Below are 22,637 nucleotides of genomic sequence, written 5' to 3'. Positions count from 1 at the left end.
AATCTCAACCCTAAAATGTCATTGCTCTTTAATAGAATGATTGAATAAAATGTTCTTACTATGAAGTATCATGCTGCCAATAAAAAGGATGGATTAAAACAATTTTATTTTTACGCTTGTAAGAATTTTCCTAAGATATTTCTGAAAAAAAGTAAGATGCATAAAGAGTAAATGAAAAAGCATACTTTAAAACTATTCTAGGTAATTAGATACTGAATTCATATCTTCATACATAATTCTTTACCTTTATTTTCAAAGGGTGATAAATTGATCACTTTTGTTGGGAATTTACTTGGTGTGATGCTCCTATTGAAGATACCTTCTTGACGTTGTATGGACATATCTTTGTTTTTAAATAAATTCACATCTAACATAAAATTTTAAAAGAAAAAGTGTATGAGTACTCCTGACTAGTCACACACTAATCCCCAACTCCACGTATTTGTCTCTATTTCTGCACTGGTAATTTTTCTTCCCACATTTTATTAAATGGCCACTTGTCTATTATGTAAATTTCTGTGTAGTCTCTCATCATTTTCTCTTTCTCGTCTTTGTTCTGCATTCTGTGATAGTATCTTCCTTAATTTCAACCTTTATCCCAACTTCATTTTAGTTTGACCAAATGTTCATTTCTATAATTGATCCGTAGTCTACATTTGAAAGGATACATTTAGAAAGATAGTTTTGGAGGTCAGAGGTCTATGCATAAGCTACTGGATCCCTCCCTGCCCCAATTCAACCAATGTTTATTAGATTTATTTTTCATTAATCCTATTGTTATAAAAGTAACATGGATTATTATAGAAAACATTTATTTAAACAGAGAATTATAAACCTCATATTTTTAAAAAATCATTGTCTAGAGGTTTTAAAACTTTCTAGCTAATTTCCCATTGATAATATGAGAGTTTAATTATAAGAGAAAATTCATGAAGACATTTGCCCATGAAATATAGGTACTGTTATCATTAAAGATTCACTCTAAAACCCCAGAGAAGATAACTAAACTGTAAATATTAGACTTAAAATTATTATTCTTACCATAGTGAGTCCTTAGTTGTGTCTTTATCTCACCAATTGTTTTACTTGAACCAATAGCATTTGTCAAGGGTTCTACATCAGTCTCTATAGACATAAAATAAATTTCAAAACACTTTGTAAGGTAACCATTTATGTTACATATGTATTTTAGTTCTTTTTTCTTTTGAAATTTCTTTTTCTTTTCTTTTCCTTTTTTTTTTTAAATTTAGAAACAGGATCTCGTTCTGTCACTCGGGCTGGGGCGCAGAGGTGTGAACATGGCTCACTGCAGCTTCAACCTCCTGGGCTCAAGTGGTCCTCCTGCCTCAGCCTCTCCAAGTAGCTGGGACGACAGGTGTGCACCACCACACCTGGCTAATTTTTGTATTTTTTGTAGAGACAGGGCTTTGCCATGTTATCTTTTGAAATTTCCATCTTATTTGATATCAATCTCTATTACCTTCCTTTTCTTCCTTAAGAATAATTTCCTTTAACTCTAAGAACATACTTGTAATAAGTGCTTTGAGGTTTTGCTGGCTAGGTCCAACACCTGGGACTCTCACAAACAGTTACTGTGGCATGCCCTTTTCCTTGGTGTAGGTCACACTTCACTGTTTCTTTACATATTAATAATTTTTGCTAAAGATTTGACAGTTTCCATAATATACTGTAGCATCTCCAGATACTGATTTCCTCCTCCTCTATCTGGGGCTTGTCATTGTTCTCTCCTTATTATTTGCATAGCGCTGTGACTGGGCCATTCTACTAAAGTCTCTTGCCTATAGTGTGAAGTGCTACTGCTGCTCTCCAAGGGGCAGAACCTTGCACATGCATCCAGTACCTTGGATAACATTGGTTTTAGAGGGCCGGCTTGGAATGTGTCTCTTTACATTGTTTCTCTGTTAGCTGTCTGCCTCTTTTTGTATCACACCAGAGATCAAAGAAAATTGTATAACTACATAACAATCTTACACCAAGATGAAAGTCAGTAGTGTAATCTCTGAATTACGTAACACAAATAAAGTACTGTATTGTAGGTGAGACTTTATAAATTTGCCTGACATTTTTATCAAATAGAGGGAATGGATAACCAGTGAAATAGTTATGTGTTGTACTCCTCTTGTCATCACAGTCTTCAGCTAGCCTTTCTGCTTTTGCCTTTCTGCTTTTGCTAATTAAACATCACTTTTCAGAAACAAAAAGTAAGTAGAATAGCTTTGGAAATGCCTACACTGAGACTAAGGTAACTGTAACACTGAATTTTTATGCATTACTTTTCAAATGGATGAGTTTTAAAATCAATAATATGCTAATGTTCCACTGATAGTAAATGCTAGAGCTTAATTAAAGGATACTCATGATGAATTTTACCTATGTAACACTAGCATGTAGGCACTATTGTCATGAAATGTCTATACTTAATTTAACTCAGGGAACATAAATAGGTCACAAATATTAGACTCAAAAATTATTTTTCTTACCCTGGTGACTCTTTAATTGTGCATTGATTGGTCCCTTTATTATATCTCTTCCAATAGCATCTTTTAAGAGTTGTTTATCAGTCTCTATAGAATTAAACAGATTTCAAAATACTTTATAAGGTAAACATTACTATACATGTGTATACATGTGTGTTTAATTATAGAAGGATATTCATGAAGGATTTTACCAATGTAACACTATGATATAGGTACCTATGTAATAATAACATGTAGACACTGTTGTCATTAAAGGTCTGCACTTAATTTAACTCAGGGAACATAAATAGGTCACAAATATTAGACTCAAAAATTATTTTTCTTACCCTGGTGACTCTTTAATTGTACATTGATTGGTCCCTTTATTATATCTCTTCCAATAGCATCTTTTAAGAGTTGTTTATCAGTCTCTATAGAATTAAACAGATTTCAAAATACTTTATAAGGTAAACATTACTATACATGTGTATACATGTGTGTTTAATTATAGAAGGATATTCATGAAGGATTTTACCAATGTAACACTATGATATAGGTACCTATGTAATAATAACATGTAGACACTGTTGTCATTAAATGTCTGCACTTAATTTAACTCAGGGAACATAAATAGGTCACAAATATTAGACTCAAAAATTATTTTTCTTACCCTGGTGACTCTTTAATTGTGCATTGATTGGTCCCTTTATTATATCTCTTCCAATAGCATCTTTTAAGAGTTGTTTATCAGTCTCTATAGAATTAAACAGATTTCAAAATACTTTATAAGGTAAACATTACTATACATGTGTATACATGTGTGTTTAATTATAGAAGGATATTCATGAAGGATTTTACCAATGTAACACTATGATATAGGTACCTGTGTAATAATAACATGTAGACACTGTTGTCATTAAAGGTCTGCACTTAATTTAACTCAGGGATCATGAATAGGTCACAAATATTAGACTCAAAAGTTCTTTTTCTTACCCTGGTGACTCTTTAATTGTGCATTGATTGGTCCCTTTATTATATCTCTTCCAATAGCATCTTTTGCTATGGAAAGTACTATGATATAGGTACTGTTGTCATTAAAGGTCTATACTTAATTTAACTCAGGGAATATAAATAAGCCTAAATATTAGACTTGAAAAATTCTTTCTCTTACCTTGGTGACTCTTCAGTTGTCTAATGATTGGCCCTATTATTATACCTCTTCCAATAGCATCTGCCAAGAATTCCTTATCAGTCTCTATTGAAATAAAACAGATTTCAATATATTTTATAAGGTAAACATTACCATACCTCTGTGTGTGTGTGTGTGTGTGTGTGTGTGTTTGTGTTTAATTATGGGAGGATATTCATGAAGAATTTTACCTGTGTAATAACATATAGGTACTATTGTCATTAAATGTCCACACTTAATTTAACTCCAGGAATATAAATAAACCATAAATATTAGCCTTGAAATTGCTTTTTCTTACCTGGGTGACTTTTTAATTGTGTCTTGATTGACTCCTTCCTTACACCTCTTCCAATAGCATATGCAAAGAAGTTCTTATCAGTCTCTATAGAAATAAAACAGATTTCAGTATATTTTGTAAGGTTATCATTACCATACTTGTGTGTGTTTGTGTGTTTAATTATAGGAAGGTATTCATGAATAATTTTACTTATGTAACACTATAATATAGATATTTTGTTATTAAAGGTCTATACTTAATTTAACTCAGGGAATATAAATCAGCCGTAAATATTAGATGTAAGAAATTCTTTTTCTTACCCTGGTGACCTTTTAGTTGTGCATTGATTGATCCCTTTATTATACCTCTTCCAATAGCATCTGCCAAGTGTTCCTTATCAGTCTCTGTAGAAATAAAACAGATATCAATATATTTTGTAAGATAAACATTACCACATCTCTGAGTATATGTGTGTGTTTAATTATAGGAGGATATTCATTTAGAATTTCACCTATATAATACTAACATATTGGTACTATTGTCATTAAAGGGTCATACTTAATTTAACTCCAGGGATATGAATAAACCATAAATATTAGTCTTGAATTTTTTTTTTTACCTGGGTGACATTTAAATTGTGTTTTAATTGACCCCTTTATTATACCTCATCCAATAGTCCAATAGCATCTGCTAAGAGATCCTTATTAGTCTCTATAGAAATAAAGCAGATTTCAATATATTTTATAAGGTAAACATTTTATGTGTGTGTATGCATGTGTAGTGAGTATTTATTATTATAGTAGAAGAGTCGCAATATAATGTCTTATTGCAGTAAGCATCACAAAACAGAATTTGAAGGGCTATTAGCAATCATATAAGCCTATTATATTGAAGTTCAGAGATGTTTCATGATTTGAACAAGACCACATCAAGATAATGACAAAACTGATGCACAAACCAACACTTTGTAATTCCTTAACCAGTGACTTTACTATATAATGGCATCTCTTATGCAAACTAAAATTATCCTAGAAAGTTTATGATGATAATATAACTTTAAATTTTACACCAGTAGCACTATCTACTGTGGGATGTACCTCGTGAGATAAAAGATAACATTTTTAAGAATAGGTCAATTTGCAAATCATGGTCTCCACAGTCACAGAGAGTTATTGTGGGGCAAAGTGCTTTGATTTGTTCATAAAGACTTCATGTCATTTCTAAGATTTGTAACTATAAATCAAGTATGGATAAATAATGTAGAAAAATAATTAGATATTTTGTGGAATATGAAAATGTGACTTTCATATCTTCTTGAGTTTGTAGACTTTGTAGCTGGGGAGGATGAAGTAAGTAAACTTGTAGTAGCATAAGCATGGAGATTGCATTCCTTTCCACTGGAGTTTTTATGTGATTTGAATCTTTTGCTAGATTTGAAAACTACTGACTAGGTCATATAAAAGGAAAAATACATGAAAGTTATGAAAGGCGAGTTCATATTGAAAAGGGAAAATTAGAATGGGTGACTTGGGTCAACTGGTGGACCTAATATTTTGTGAGAGAAAGTTGTTTATAGCAGACTATATGCTAAAGTTGGAAACCTATAATGACCCAGATACCACAGAGTAAAGTTTTGCTCTGAAGAAATGTCTGAGCTCTTGAATAAATGTTAAGTTTTACAGTGTAACATCTGAAGCCCAAGTATACCACCAGTGAAATCTAAACCAAAGTATGGACCAGCTGAGGCACCATTACCAAAATGAACCGAGACACATAAGAACGTATTTTCCATAAGTACACAGCTATATTTTGTGAACATAAGCAGATCTATAGAAACATAAAAATAGGGAATATGAGCAGTCATATTTTAGCCTCTTCGATTATTACTCTAACTAGTACACATAAGAAGGAAGGGTTCATTTCAAGTGAGTATGCAAAGATTCTTAGATAATAAGAAGGAAGGCAATGAGAAGAGCATTTTAGGGGAGATAAGGTTAAGCATTTAGGAAGAGAATCTATGTACTAAAGTAATTTACAATCTAGTAACATTCATGTTTCCTCCCTTACCGTATCCTCTCATTGCTTTAATTCTTTTTAAATATGATCCTGCCTGGAATTCACTGAGATATTTTTACAAAATAAATAACATATCATGCTATATACTTATGTAAAATGTTCAATTCAATGTTTTTTAAGATGTTGACATATTTGTGTAGTTCTGACTACAGTCAATTTTAGATTCTACTGGAGTTTATACTAATCAAATTCCAGTGAAGTACAGAAATATTACTCCCATATAGCGTTATTCCTTCTTCAACATTTTTGCACTATCATGTGTATTACAACTACTTATATTAAAGACATTGTTATAATTGATGTTATGATTGATTATTTATATAATACTGTGCATTTTAATTAAGCTAAGAAAGACGAGCAAGTACATATTTATAGTATTTACTATACTAACCTTCTTGTTTATATATTTTTTGCATTTGTTCCTGTGGATTTGAGTTACTATCCAGTGTTATTGTATTTTTTAAACTGTTTAAAAATTTTTATTTTTTTATTTCAGTAAGTTTTTGGGGAACAGGTGGTGTTTGGTTTCATGAATGTTCTTTAGTGGTGATTTGTGAGATTTTGGAGCATCCATCACCCAAGCAGTGTACACTGTACCCAATGCGTAGTCTTGACACCTCCTACTCTTTCCCCAAGTCCCCAAAGTCCAACATACCATTCTTATGCCTTTGCATCCTCATAGCTTAGTTCCCACATGAGTGAGAACATATAACGTTTGATTTTCCATTCCTGAGTTACTTCACTTATAATAATAGTCTCTAATTCCATTCAGGTTGCTGTGAATGCCATTATTTTGTTCCTTTTTATGGCTGAGTAGTATTCCATGGTATATACACACCACATTTTCTTTATCCCTTCGTTGATTGATGGGCATGTGGGCTGATTCCATATTTTTGCAATGGCAAATTGTACTGCTATAAACATACGTGTGCAAGTACCTTTTTGTACAATGATTTCCTTTCCTCTGGGTAGATACCTAGAAGTGGGATTTCTGGATCAAAGGGTAGATCTACTTTTAGTTCTTTAAGGACTCTCCACACTGTTTTCCACAGTAAAAAATGTTTCCTTTTCACTGCATCCATGCCAACATCTATTATTTTTTGATTTTTTGATGATGGCCATTCTTGCAGGAATGAGGTGGTATCGCATTATGGTTTTCATTTGTGTATCCCTGATAATTAGTGATGTTGAGCATTTTTCCATATGCTTGTTGGCCATTTGTATATCTTCTTTTGAGAATTGTCTATTCATGCCCTTAGCCCATGTTTTTATGGGATTTTTTTTTTCTTGCTGATTTGAGCTCTTTGTGGATTCTGGATATTAGTTCTTTGTTGGATATATAGATTGTGAAGATTTTCTACCGCTCTGAGGGTTGTCTGTTAACTCTGCTGATAATTTCTTTTGCTGTGTAGAAGCTTTTTAATTTAATTAAGTCCCATCTATTTATCTTTGTTTTTGTTGCATTTGCTTTTGGGTTCTTGGTCATGAAGTCTTTGCTTAAGCCAATGTCTAGAAGGGATTTTCCAATGTCATCTTCTAGAAATTTATAGTTTCAAGTCTTAGATTTAAGTCTTTGATCCATCTCGAGTTGATTTTTGTATAAGGTGAGAGATGAGGATCCAGTTTCATTTTTCTACATGTGGCTTGACAATTATCCCAGCACCATTTGTTGAATATGGTGTTCTTTCCCCACTTCGTCTTTGTTTGTTCTGTCGAAGATCCATTGGCTGTAAGTATTTGGCTTTATTTCTGGGTTCTCTATTCTGTTCCATTGGTCTATGTGTTTATTTTTATACCAATACCATACTGTTTTGGTGACTATGGCCTTATAGTATAGTTTGAAGTCAGGTAATATGATCCCTTCAGATTTATTCTTTTTGCTTAATCTTGCTTTGGCTATGTGGGCTCTTTTTTGGTTCCATATGAATTTTAGGATTTTTTTTCTAGTTCTCTAAAGAATGATGGGAATTGCATTGAATTTGTAGATTGCTTTTGAGAATATGGTCATTTGTTTGTGTTGTCTAGGATTTCTTTCAGCAGTGTTTTGTAGTTTTTCCTTGTAGAGATCTTTCAAGTCCTTGATTAAGTATATTCCTACCTTTGTTTGTTTGTTTGTTTGTTTTGGCAGCTATTGTGAAAGGAGTTGAGTTCTTGATTTGATTCTCAGCTTGGTCACTGTTGGTGTAGAGCAGCACTACTGATTTGTGTATGTTAAGTTTGTATCCTGAAACTTTGCTGAATTCATTTACGAGTTCTAGGAGCTTTTTGGATAAGTCTTTAGTGCTTTCTAGGTATATGATCATATCATCAGCAAACAGCAACAGTTTGATTTCCTCTTTACTGATTTGGATGCCCTTTATTTCTTTTCCTTGTCTGATTGCTCTGGCTAGGACTTCCAGTACTATGTTGAATAGACGTGGTGAGATTGGGCATCCTTGTCTTGTTCCAGTTCTCGGGGAATGCTTTCAAAACCCGTTCGGTATAATGTTGGCTGTGGGTTTGTCATAGATAGCTTTTATTACCTTAAATTATGTTCCTTTTATGCCAGTTTTGCTGGGGGTTTTAATCATAAAAGGATGCTGGATTTTGTCAAGTGCTTCTTCTGCATCTATTGAGATGATCATGTGATTGATTGTTGTTTTTAATTCTGTTTATGTGGTGTATCACATTTATTGACTTGCATATGTTAAACCATCCCTGCATATCTGGTATGAAACCCACTAGATCATGGTGGATTATCTTTTTGATATGCTCTTGGATTTGGTTTGCTAGTATTTTGTTGAGGATTTTTTCATCTATGTTCATCAGGGATATTGGTCTGTAGTTTTCTCTTTTTTTTTGTTATGTCCTTCTCTGGTTTTGGTATTAGGGTGATACTGGCTTCATAGAATGATTTAGGGAGGATTCCTTCTTCTGTATCTTTTGGAATAATGTCAATAGGATTGGTACCAATTCTTCTTTGAATGTTGGATAGTTCAGCTGTGAATTCATTTGATCCTGAACTTTTTTTGTTGTTGGCAATTTTTAAATTACCATTTCAATCTTGCTGCTTGTTATTGGTCTGTTCAGAGATTCTATACCTTCCTGGTTTAATCTAAGGGGATTGTATATTTCCATGAATTTATCCATCTCCTGTAGATTTTCTAGTTTATATGGGTAAATGTGTTCAGAGTAGACTTGAATAATGTTTTCTATTTCTGTGGTATCAGTTGTAATAACTCCTGTTTCATTTCTAATTGAGCTTATTTGGATCTTCTCTCTTCTTTCCTTGGTTAATCTTGCTAATGGTCTATCAATTTTATTTATCTTTTCAAATAATCAGCTTTTTGTTTCATTTATCTTTTGTATTTTTTTGTTTGCTTGTTTCATTCTTGTTTAGTTCTGCTCTGATCTTTGTTATTTCTTTTCTTCTGCTGGGTTTGGGTCTGGATTGTTCTTGTTTCTCCAATTCCAGGAGGTGTGACCTTAGATTGTCTATTTGTGCTCTTTCAGACTTTTTGATTTAGGCATTTAATGCTGTGAACTTTCCTCTTAGCAATGTTTTTGCTGTATCCCAGAGGTTTTGATTGGTTGTGTCACTATTATTGTTCAGTTCAAATAATTTTTAAATTTCCATCTTGATTTCACTCTTGACCCAGTGATCATTCAGGAGCAGGTTATTTAATTTCCATGTATTTGCATGATTTTTAGGGTTCCTTTTGGATTTGATTTACAATTTTATTCCACTGTGGTCTGAGAGTACTTGATATAATTTCGATTTTCTTAAATTTACTGAGACTTGTTTTGTGGCCTGTCATATGGTCTGTCTTGGAGAATGTTCAATGTGCTGATGAATAGAATGTATATTCTGCAGTTGTTGAGTAGAATGCTCTGTAGATATCTGTTAAGTCCATTTGTTGTTGGGTAGAGTTCAAGTTCATTGTTTCTTTGTTGACTTTCTGTCCTGATGACTTGTCTAGTGCTGTCAGTGGAGTATTAAAGTCCCCCACTATTATTGTGTCATCTCATTTCTTAGCTCTGGTAGTAATTGTTTTATAAACTTGACATATCCAGTATTAGGTGCATATATATTTAGAATTGTGACATTTTCCTGTTGGATTAGCCCTTTTATCATTCTATAATGTCCCTCTTTGTCATTTTGTTGGTTTAAGGTTTGTTTTGTCCAATATAAGAATAGCTACTCCTGTTTGCTTTTGATGTCCATTTGCACAGAACATCTTTTTCCACACCTTTACCTTAAGTTTATGTGAGTCCTTTTGTGTTGAGTCTCCTGAAGACAGCAGAAACTTGGTTGGTGAATTCTTATCTATTCTGCAATTCTGTATCTTTTAAGTGGAGCATTTAGGTCATTTACATTCAATGTTAGTATTGAGATGTGAGGTACTATTCCATTCATCATACCATTTGTAGCCTGAATACTTCCCACCCCACCCCACTGTGTTAATGTTATATGGGTCCTGTGAGATTTATGTTTTAAGGAGGTTCTATTTTGGTGTATTTTGAGTGTTTGAAGATTTAGAGCTCCTTTTAGCAGTTCTTATAGTACTGGCTAGGTAGTTGCAAATTATCTCAGCATTTGCTTATCTGGAAAAGACTGTATCTTTCCTTCATTTATGAAGCTCAATTTCACTGGATACAAAATTTTTGAGTGATTATTGTTTCATTTAAGGAGGCTAAAAATAGGACCCCAATTCCTTCTAACATGTAGGGTTTCTGCTGAGAAACCTGCTGTTAATATGACAGGTTTTCCTTTATAGGTTACCTGATGCTTTTGCCTCACAGCTCTTAAGATTCTTTTCTTTATCTTGACTTTAGATAACCTGATGACTATATGCCTACATGATGATCTTTTTGCAATGAATTTCCCAGGTGTTCTTTGATCTTCTTGTGTTTAGATGTCTAGATCTCTAGCAAGGTTGGAGAAGTTTTTCTTGATTATTCTCTCAAATATGTTTTCCAAACTTTTAGATTTCTCTTCTTCTCAGGAACTCCAATTATTCTCAGGTTTGAACATTTAACATAGTCCCAAACTTCTTGGAGTCTTTGTTCATTTTTCATAATTCCTGTTTCTTTGTGTGTGATGGATTGAGTTAATTCAAAAGCCTTGTCATCGAGCTCTGAAGTTCTTTCTTCTGCTTGTTCAATTCTATTGTGGAGACTTCCCAGTGCACTTAGCATTTCTCTAAGTGTGTCGTTGAGCCAGGAAGAGAGGCATCACCAGAAATCAACCTTGGCAGCCCTTTGATTTTGAAGTTTTAGTGTTCAGAACTGTGAGAAAATCAATTTCGGATGTTTAAGGTACCCAGTGCAGTATTTTGTTCTGGCAATCTGGGCAGTGAATACACACATTGTCACCATACCCCCTTTTATGCTTTAATTATGGTTTCCTTGAATTCTGTGAACCTATTTATAATAACTGCTTTGTAGTCTTTGCCAAGTCTAACATCTTGCACTCCCACAGAATTTTTTGTTGCCTACTTTTCTTCCCCCTGTGTATGGGCTATGCTTTACTGTTTCTTTGAATGGCTCATAATTTTAAACTAAAAACTAGGCATTTTAGTTTTGTTTATTTATAATGTATTTATGTTAAAATTTCAACTTTCTTTGATTCAGGAGTGACATGTGCAGGTTTGTTACCTGGGCATATTGCATGTCACTGAGGCTTGGAGTATGAATGATCCTATCACCAAGGTAGTGAGCACAGTACCCCATAGGTAGTTTTTTACCTCCCGCCCCCTGACTACCTCTCTACCAGTAGTCCCTGGTGTCTATTTTTACCATATTTATGTCCATATCTACCCAATGCTTAGCTTCCACTTATAAGTGAGGACACACTGTATTTGGTTTACTGTTCCCAGGGTTAATTTGCATAGGTTAATGGCCTCTGGCTGCATCCATGTTGCTGCAACAGACATGATTTCACTCTTTTTTATGGCTGTATAGTATTCCATTACATATATATGTACCAGATTTTCTTTATCCAATCCCCCACTGATGGGCACTTAGGTTGATTCCATGTCTTTGTGATTGTGAATAGTGTTGCAATGAACATATAAGTGCATGTGTCATTTTAGCAGAATCATTTATTTTCTTTTGGATACATATCCAGTAACGGGATTGCTGGATAGGATGGCAGTTCTGTTTTAAGTTCTTTGGGAAATCTCCACACTACTTTCCACAGTGGCTGAACTAATGTACATTCCCACCTACAGCCTTTCCAGCATCTGTTTTTTATTTTTATTTTTAAATAATAGCCATTCTGACTGGTGTTAGATGGTGGTTTTGATTCGCATTTCTCTGATGATTAGTGATGTGGAACATTTTCTCATGTTTGTTGGCAGCTTGTATATCTTCTTTTGAGAAGTGTCTGTTCATGTCTTTTGCTCACTCTTTAATGGGGCTGTTTTTTGCTTGCTGAACTGTTTATGTTCCTTACAGATTCTGGATATAGACCTTTGTCTTAACCATAGTTTGTGAATATTTTCTCCCATTATGTTGGTTGTCTGTTTACTCTGTTAGTAGTTTCTTTTGCTCTGCAGAAGCTCTTTCGTTTAATTAGGTCCCACTTGTCAATTTTTGGTTTTGTGGAAATTGCTTTTGAGGACTTAGTCATAAATTATTTTCCAAGGCCAATGTCCAGAATGGTGTTTCCTAATTTTTCTTTTAGGATTCTTATAGTTTGAAGTCTTACATTTAAATTTGTAATCTATCCTGAGTTAATTTTTGTATATGGTGAAAGGTAGGGGTCTAGTTTCATCTACATATGGCTAGCCAGCTATCTCAGCACCGTTTATTGCATAGGGAATCCTTTCTCCATTGCTTATTTTTGTTGACTTTGTCAAATATCAGATAGCTGTAGGTGTGTGGCTTTCTTTCTGGGTTCTGTATTCTGTTCCACTGGTCTACACGTCCGTTTTTGTATCAGTATCACACTGTTTTGGTTACTGTAGCCTTATAGTATAGTTTGAAGTCAGGTAATGTGATACTACAAGCTTTGTTCTTTTTGCTTATGATTGCTTTGGGTATTCAGGCTCTTTTTTTTTTTTTTTTTTTTTGGTTCCTATGAATTTTAGAATAAAAACTGGATATTTTGGATATTTTGGATGATATTATAGACAAATCTAAATATTGATTTGTTCATCATATTTCAAAACTTGCTGTTTGCTTTTTAGTGATTTCTTTTGACTATTTTACATTATTTTTCTCCACTACAAGAAGATTCTAATATTGTTCCTCCAGGAGCACTGCTTTTGGTATGCACACTGCCACTTTTGAATGATAGTGGTTTCAGGGGGACTCTCTTTAATGGTCTCTTTCCCTTATTTCTCTGTTAAGCTCCCTGCCTCTTTCAGTATCTCACCAAAGATCAAGGAAAAATATGCCTAACACTATTATTCCAGAAGTAAATTTAGTTGTTTAATCACTAAATCATGGAACACAATTAAATAACTTTACTGTAGCTGAGAGATTGTAAATTTACCTGATATTTTTATCAAATAGAGAAGATGGGTAGCCAATAAAATGACTATCTGTTATATTCCTCTTCTTATCACATTCACAAGTTAGTCTGTATGCTTTTACAAATTTAAGGCAACTTTCCTCTCTAAGCCAGAAATATAAAATGATAAGTACAGCATCTGTTTTCATTTTTTTCAACTTTCATTTTAAGTTCGGGGTACAAGCGCAAGTTTGTTACATAGGTAAACTTGTGTCATGGGGTTTTGTTGTATAGATTATTTTATCACCCAAGTATTAATCCTAGTACCCATTAGTTATTTTTCCTGATCCTGTCCCTCTTTCATCCTCCACTCTCCAAAAGGCCCCAGTGTGTGTTGTTCCCCTCTATGTGTCCATATGTTCTCATCATTTAGCTCTCATTTATAGGTGAGGACATGCAGTATTTGGTTTACTATTCCTGTGTTAGTTTGCTAAGGATAATGGCCTCCAGCTCCATCAATGTCCCTGCAAAGGACATGATCTTGTTTCTTTTTTATGTCTGCATAGTATTCCATGGTGTATATGTACCAACTTTTCTTTATCTAGTCTATTACTGATGGGCATTTGGGTTGATTTCATGTCTTTGCTATTGTGAATAGTGCTGCATTACTAAGGGTAAAGGTTCAATTCAGCCAGAAGATCTAACTATCCTAAATATAAGCATCTAACACATGAGCACCCAGATTCATAAAGCAAGTTCTTAGAGACCTTCAAAGAGACTTAGGCTCTAATACAATAATAGTGGGAGACTTCAACACCCCACTGAGAATATTAGACAGATAATTAAGACAGAAAATTGTTTCAGAGATATTCAGGACCTGAAGTCAGCATTGAATTACAGTATAGCATTTGAAATAATAGCATCAAGCATATATTTGGGTCACAACAGCCTTGCATTTTTATGGATTCTTTACCAATAAATAAGTTCTAAAACTAATTATATCTAACTAATGTTCCATTGATAGCAAATACTAGAGTTCCACAAATTACAGGAAGAAATTTATGAAGATATTTTCTCATGTAATGATGACTTACAGCTACAGTCATCATCAAAGAACCATATTTAATTTAACTTCAGAGCTAAATAAGCCATTAACAGGAGGCTTGAAAAATTCTTGTTCTTACCTGCATGCCTCTTTGACTGTATGTTGATTAGATCTTTTATTATATCTTTTTCATTAACACCTTTCAAGTGTTTTAGGCCAGTCTCTATAAAAACAAAACAGATTTTCAAAATGCTTTGAAAGGTAAATTGTAACATATGTCTGTGTCTGTGTGTATGTGATGGTATATTTGTACATATAAATAGTAATAACTTAATTAGCATCAGTCATTAAAGAAGATGAATTAGTAAAAAAGAAAAAAAGCTCTGGACTGCAGAATTACAAAGCTTTAGAACTGGAAGCATTCTTAGCAATCATATAAGCCTAGGGAAGTTTAGTGATTTGAACAAAATCAGATATATAGTTAACTATAAAACTTATACAGAAATAGATGTTCTTTATTCCTAATCAGTGCTTTCTTCCATACAATGCCGCCTCTTCTGCAAACTGAAATCATCCTAGAGAGTTTATGATAAGAATATAATTTTTAAGCATCTTCATACTTCATACAAGCATATCCATACACCAGGTATGGATATACCTTGTGAGGTGGAATATAATTTTATTCACAAGTCAACTTGTGAACTATGGTCTTTATAGTCACAGAAAGTTAACCATCAGGGAGAAATTCTCTGATTCTTCTAAGAATATTTTAGACCCTTTTTATGTCATGTAACTATAAGTTATGTGACAGCAGTGATTATTGTGGACTGGTAGAAAGTGCCCTCTCAGGTCCATTTAGAATGTAGACTTTGTAGATGGGGAGGAAGAAATGGGTGATTTTGCATTCGTATCAGCACTGAGATTAGATTCCTTTCCCTTTGAGTTTTGATATGATTTGAACTTTTTGCTTGCTTTTGAAACAACTACTAGGGTCAATGACAGAAAAATAAAATCAAAATTAATAAAGGGAATTCATATTAAAAATTGAATAATCTGGATTTATGAAGCTGGGTCATCTACTGGGCCTCAAGTTTTGTGGGTGAACTTGGGTCTTAGCAGAGCATGTGACTGTAGGGTGAAAACTGCAATGACTCAGACATCATAGAGTAGAAGTTTTGCTCTGGAGAAATGGTTGAGTCCATGAATAAATTTTAAAGCTGCACAATGACCTTTGCATCCCATATGTACCACCATTACAATCTGTATAGAAATAGGAACAATTTAGGGTATCATCTCCAAAATGAAAAGATGCATCAGATTGACAGAACAAGTCATTAATTTAATTAAAATATTTTGTGAAAATGATGACCTATAGCAATAACAACAACAACAAAAAACCTGGGGAACAGTAGCAGACATGTTTTAACCTTTTTAGTTATTTCCCTGACTTGTATAAGCAAGGAGTATTGATTCATTTGAGTTGATAAGCAAAAGTTTCTTAGATCAGTAATGAGTATTTGAGGACAGATAGGTTTAAGCACTAATACAAAATTATGTGCTAGAGAAATATAATTTAGTAAGAGTCACCATTTTCCTTCTTCATAACATCCTCCCAGTACTTTACATCTCTTTTTAAAAGTGTTACACATGGATTTTATTGAGCTTTCTTTTTAAAAAAGTGTAATATATCATACGATTTGCCCTTGTAAAGCATCTAATTCAAATATTTTAATATATTCACAGAGTTGTTAAACCATCACCACAGTCATTTTTAGAATCTACTTCAGATTTATTCTAATTAATTTCTGTAAACTATACAAGCATTTCTGCCAAATTTTCTATTCCCTCTTCCTGACATTTATACTGTAGTTATACCTATAAATATTAAAACCATTGTTATAATTATTTATCTATATAACTTTATGCCTTTTAAAGAACGGAGAAAAGAAAGAAGAACAAGTACATATTTATGTTTATTATATGAACATTCTTGTTTATAGTTTCTGGTTCTTTTTATTATTTCCTGTGAATTTGAGTTACCATCTATTGTCATTTTCTTCCTCTAGCATACTATTGCTCCCAGCCATTTCCTTTGTGCTGCTATTGTCAAACTTATTGCATGTCTATTACATGTCTTTTATGTGATAGGCCCCAAAATACAGTTACATATCAATTTTATATATCTATGTATGGTACCACACAATTACATTTTAAATCAATTAAGAGAAGAAAAAACAAAATATGCATTTATAGAATATTATGTAATAGAATTATTTCACTAATGCATTTGTTGAAAAAATTACGATGTGAGGAAACTTGTCAGCCTGAGGAACTTTCTTAAGTATTTTTTCTATAGCATGGCCTGATACCAACTAACCCTGCAAATTTTTATTTATTTGATATTCTTTTTATTTGAGTTTCATTTTTAAAAATAATTTTGCAAAACATAAGATTATTGGTTGATATTTTTTTCTTGCAGCCCTTTGAAAATGCCATCCCATTGCCTTCTGGCCTCCATCATTTTTTTTTTTCCCCAAGATGGAGTCTCTCTCTGTCACCCAGACTGGAGTGCAGTGGCACGATCTTGGCTCACTGCAACCTCCACCTCCTGGGTTCAAGTGATTCTCCTGCCTCAGCCTCACGAGTAGCTGGGATTACAGGCCCATACCACCATGCCCAGCTAATTTTTGTATTTTAGTAGAAACTGGGTTTCACCAGGTTGGCCAGACTGGTCTCAAGCTGCTGACCTCAAGTGATCCACCCGCCTCAGCCTCCCAAAGTGCTGGGATTACAAGCGTGAGCCACCGTGCCTGGCCTTGGCCTCCGTAGTTTCTGATGCTATGTCACCTATTAATCTTACTAGAATTAACTTTTGTATAGTTACAGTCATGTAACTATACAAAATGATGTTTGGACCACGTATAAGATGGTGATTCCAAAAGATTGTAATGGAGCTGGAAATTTCTATCATGTAGTGATGTAACCATTGTAACATCTTAATGCAATGAATTACTCACATGCCTGTGATGATGCTGGTGTAAACAAACCTACTCTGTTGCCAGATATATAAAAATATAGCACATAGAATTATGTACAGTACATAACGATGATAACAATAAAAAGCTATGTTACTGGTTTATATATTTACTAGACTTGTTTATTTTTATTTGAGTATGTATACTGCTACTTACAAAAAATGTTAATTGTGAAACAGCCTCAGACAGGTCCCTCAGGATGTATTCCAGAAGAAGGCATCGTTATCATAGGAGATGAAAGCTTCATGTGTGTTATTTCCCCTGAAGACTTTCCACTGGGGCAAGATTTGGAGGTGGAAGAGAGTGATGATATTGATGATCCTGATTCTGTGTAGGTCTAGGCTAATGTGTGTATTTGTGTTTCAGTTTTTAACAAAAATACTTTAAAAGTAAAAAAAAAAAAAATTAAACAGAAAGCATCTTATTGAATAGGCATATAGAAAAAGAAAATATTTTTGTACAACTGTACAATGTGTTTGTGTTTTAAGTTAAATGTTATAAGAGTTCAAAAATTAAAAAAATTAAAAAGTTTATAAAGTTAAGAAGTTACAGTAAGCTAAGGTTATTTTTAAGGAAAGATTTTTAAAAATAAATTTCATGTAGCCTAAGTGTACACACAGTGTTTATAAAGTCTACTGTAGTGTATAATAATGTCCTAGACCTTTGCATTCACTCACTGCTCATTCACTGACACACCCAGAGCAACATTCAGTCTTGCAAGCTCTATTCATGGTAAGTGCCCTATACAGGTGTACCACTTTTTATCTTTTATATGGTATTTTTACTGTATCTTTTCTATGTTTAGATACAGAATTGCTTACTCTTGTGTTACCATTGCCTGCAGAATTCAGTCCAGTAACATGCTTTACAAGTTCGTAGCCTAGGAGCAATAGGCTATACAACATAGCCTAGGTGTGTAGAAAGCTATACCACCTAGGTTTGTGTAAGTATGTAACTTTATGATGTCTGCATGATGATGAAGTTGCCTAACTATGTATTTCTCAGGACACATTTCCATCATTAGACAACACATGACTGTAGTTGTTCTCTTGACACTTTAAGGTTTTCACTTTGTCTCTCAACGTTTTTACTATGTTGGATCTGGTTGTGAATTTTATTGTGTTTATATAACTGGATTTAATTGAGCTTGGATAGGTGGACTAGTATTTTACATCAAATACTTTTCAAAATTTTCAGCCATAATTTCTTTAAATTATTTTGTTCTTTCTCTCCTAGTAATCCTATTACTTTAAATTTACAGATTATTTATTCTGTTAAAACTACTCTTGAGCCCCTCTAGTGAATTTTTCTTTGGTTTTTGTACTATCAACTCTAGAATTTTCTTTTTACGTGCACTAAAACATCATATTGAATCCCATAAATATGCTCAATTATAAATCAAAATACTTTCAATCTTTTTGTTAATATTCTCTATTTGGTGAGACATTCTCATCATATCTTCCTTTCATGCTTAAGCATAGATTTTATGAATTATTTTAAATATTTATAAGAATTGTTTTGTAGTCTTTCCCTGCTATGCCAAACATTTGGCATCCTCATAAAAGTTTCTGTTGCATTTTTCCTTTGTATGGGACACATCTTCTTGTTTTTTTTTTTTCTTTTTTGCTTGCCTATCATATTTTGCTAAAATTTGGCTTTTTAGATAGCAAACCTACATACGAATTTCTTGTTTACTTTTTGGAATCTTGTTGTGTACATGTTTCCTTATTTAGCTATGTGGGTGGACTATTTTCTATTTTACTGAAGTCTTCTCCTGCAACATGAAGCTTCTAATGTTATTCCTTTGTGGGCACAGATGTGTATACACATGTATTAGGGTTCTCTAGAGGGAAAGAATAGGATATATATATATATAATATGTATGTATATATATATTATATATATATCCATATATAAGAACTAATAGGATATATATATTTATTAAGTATTGACTCACATGATCACAAGGTCCCACAATAGGTCAGCTCCTGCAAGCTGAGGAGCAAGGAGAGCCAGTCAAGTCCCAAAACTGAAGAACCTGGAGTCCAATGTTTGAGGTCAGGAAGCATCCAGCACAGGAGAAAGATGTAGGCTGGGAGGCTAGGCCAGTCTAGTCTTTTTACATTTTTCTGCCTGCTTTATATTCTAGCCACACTGGTAGCTGATTAGATGGTACCCACCCAGATTAAGGGTGGGTCTGCCTTTCCAGTCCACTGACTCAAATGTTAATCCCCTTTGCCAACACCCTCACAAACACACCCATAATTAATACTTTGCATCCTTCAATCCAATCAAGTTGACACTCAGTATTAACCATCATAAGTCCACCCCTTATTAATTTGAACCCATACACATCTCCTGAGATCATACACAATCTTTAAATAAAGGCAACAATAAAGTCATAATTATGCCTAACATAATACAACTATCCTTCATACAACCAGAAACACACAAATCCCCAACCCAAATACTATTACCTAAAGTTAACAATACTTAAATGCTGATATGAAGTCAATAAATCTTATGTCACATGATAAAGGAAAAAGGAAATAAAATGAAGATATGTTCTTAGTACAAGTGTATACATGCACAAATTTGTTTTTAACAAAAGAAGGAGGAAATACTCATGACAATTACAGTCCTCATTTCTGCAGCTGGTCACGTTGTTGTAGCTGGCATTGGTGACTGCCTTCTTCTACTTATGCATTCTGTATTCCCTTTGCCTTCAGCAAGCACCTCAGCAGGCTCTGGAATTTTTTCCCGGTGGAGTGACCCAAACCTTCATTCCTAAAGGGTCTGTGCTATTTGCAGTCCTGCCTGGATTGGGCTGTTGTAATTCCCCATTGACCTTAATCACAGGGCATGGTAATACTAAGAGATGTGCTGATGAATCTCCTGTATTCCATGCATACTCTTCCTAATCTCCATTGTGGAGTTGTAGACTGAATTCATCTTGATAGTCCAGGTCAATCGCCCAAGCCAACACTGTAGCCCCCTTCTTAGCCTGTTGACTTAAAGGTAGGAGGTACCCAAAGTGTCCATGTGGCACTCTTAACTTCAGGTTAATTGAATTGTTGTTGTGTCTCCTGGTGGCAGCATTCCTCTCTCTGGAAGTAAGACCTCTAGGTGAGCAGAAAGTAATATCATAGGAACAAGAAGCAAAAGTTTTGCTAGTGGATCACTAGGGGTGATGGTGAGTGGTGCCACTTCCCACTTCCACCCCATGATTCCTGGACCCGTGAATCCTGGCTATGGGAGAAACAGTACCATATATTGGATGCTGATTCAGAGAATACATGGCCTTACGGAGAACTCTGTCCCAGCCCTGCAAAGTATCGTCACCTAGTTGGCATTGTAATGGTGACTTCAAAAGGCCATTCCAGCTGCTTCAGGATAATGGGGAACATGGTAAGACCAGTGAATTCCATGAGCATGAGTCCACTGCCACACTTTTTTTTTTTTTTTTTCTAACAATTTAAACAGGTTTATTCTGAGCCAACATGAATGACCATGGCCCAGGGAACAGTCTCAAGAGTTCTTGAGAAAGTATGCCCAAGGTAGTTGAATTACAGTTTGGTTTTATACATTTTAGGGAGACAGAAGTTATAAGCAAAGACATAAATCAATACATGGAAGGTATACTTTGGTTCAGATAAAAAAAGCAGGGCATCTTAAAAGGTCATGGGCTTCCGGGTTGGAGGTAGATTCAAAGATTTTCTGACTGGCAATTGGTTGAAACAGTTAGGCTTTGTCTAAAGACTTGAAGTCAGTGGAAAGAAATGCTTTAGTCAAGATAAGAGGGATTGTCGAAGCCAAAGTCTTTGTTATGTAGATGAAGCCTCACAGGTCTTTAGAGAGAATAGATGACAAATGTCTCTTTTCGGGACTTAAAAGATGGCAGGCACTTAGTTAATCTCTCCTATATTTGGGAAATGCCTGGAAAGGAACTTCCTGGCTACATTAATGGAGATTCTCTATGGATAGAAATTTCTCCCACAAAAAATATGGTTTTGCAAGGCCATTTTAAAACATGTGTTTTTTTTCTTTTTTTTATTATACTTTAAGTTCCAAGGTACATGTGAACAACATGCAGGTTTGTTACATAGGTTTACATATGCCATGTTGGTGTGCTGCACCTATCAACTCGTCATTTACATTAGGTATTTCTCCCAATGCTATACCTCCCCCAGCCCCCTACCCCCTGACAGGCCCCAGTGTGTGATGTTCCCCACCCTGTGTCCACGTGTTCTCATTGTTCAACTCCCACCTATGAATGAGAACATGCTACTGCCACACTTCTTTAGCCATAAAGTGAGTGCCTTGGTCAGAGGCAATGCTGTGTAGAGCATCATGTGTATAAAGCATTCTGTGAGTCCATGGATGGTAGTCTTGGCAGCAGCATTGCATGCAGGATAGGCAAACCCATACCCGGAGTAAGTGTCTATTCCAGTGAGGACAAACCTCTGCCCTTCCCATGATGGAAAAGGCCCCATAGAATCAACCTGCCACCTACCACCAGGTACTGAGGAATGGTGCTCAGTGTTAGTCTCTGCCCTGGCAAATTGGGCACTCAGCAGTGGCTGTAGCCAGATCAGTCTTGGTGAGTGGAAGTCCACATTGCTGAGTCCATGTGTAACCTCCATCCCTGCCACCATGGTCACTTTGTTCATGGGCCCATTGGGCAATGACAGGCATGGCTGGGGAAAGAGGCTGACTGGTGTTCACAGAACGGGTCATCCTATCCACTTGATTATTAAAATCCTCCTCTGCTGAGGTTACCCGTTGGTGAGCACTCACATGGGATACAAATATCTTCAGTTTTTGACCATTCAGAGAGGTCCATTCACATACCTCTTCCCCACATTTCTTTGTCACCAATTTTTCAATCATGCTTCTTTCAAGACCCCGACCATGCAGACAAACTATTGGCTCCAACCCATGAATCAATATATAACCACACATCTGGCCATTTCTCCTTCCATGAAAAGTGCACAACCAGGTGCACTGCTCAAAGTTCTGTCCACTGAGAAGATTTCCCTTCACAGCTGTGTTTCAGGGATGTCCTAGAAATGGGCTGTAGTGCTATAGTTTTCCACTTTC

At 34.7% G+C, this 22,637-nt stretch overlaps 1 protein-coding gene across 1 annotated transcript in view; it reads right to left on the bottom strand.

Annotated features, from left to right (window-relative positions):
- Positions 1-22,637, bottom strand: part of CCDC7 (coiled-coil domain containing 7) — a 442,752-nt gene that overhangs the window by 18,694 nt on the left and 401,421 nt on the right. The window contains exons 35-41 of the mRNA XM_028826154.2: positions 14,642-14,725; positions 4,264-4,347; positions 3,965-4,048; positions 3,649-3,732; positions 3,148-3,231; positions 1,042-1,125; positions 245-367 (exon numbers count right to left, since the gene is read on the bottom strand). Of these exons, the coding sequence (XP_028681987.2) occupies positions 245-367; positions 1,042-1,125; positions 3,148-3,231; positions 3,649-3,732; positions 3,965-4,048; positions 4,264-4,347; positions 14,642-14,725 (627 nt within the window). The remainder of the gene's footprint in view (positions 1-244; positions 368-1,041; positions 1,126-3,147; positions 3,232-3,648; positions 3,733-3,964; positions 4,049-4,263; positions 4,348-14,641; positions 14,726-22,637) is intronic.

The sequence above is a fragment of the Macaca mulatta genome, chromosome 9 (assembly GCF_049350105.2).
Source record: "Macaca mulatta isolate MMU2019108-1 chromosome 9, T2T-MMU8v2.0, whole genome shotgun sequence".
NCBI lineage: Eukaryota > Metazoa > Chordata > Mammalia > Primates > Cercopithecidae > Macaca > Macaca mulatta.
Note: the sequence above shows the minus strand (reverse complement) of the source record. Positions and strands in the feature narration are given on the sequence as shown.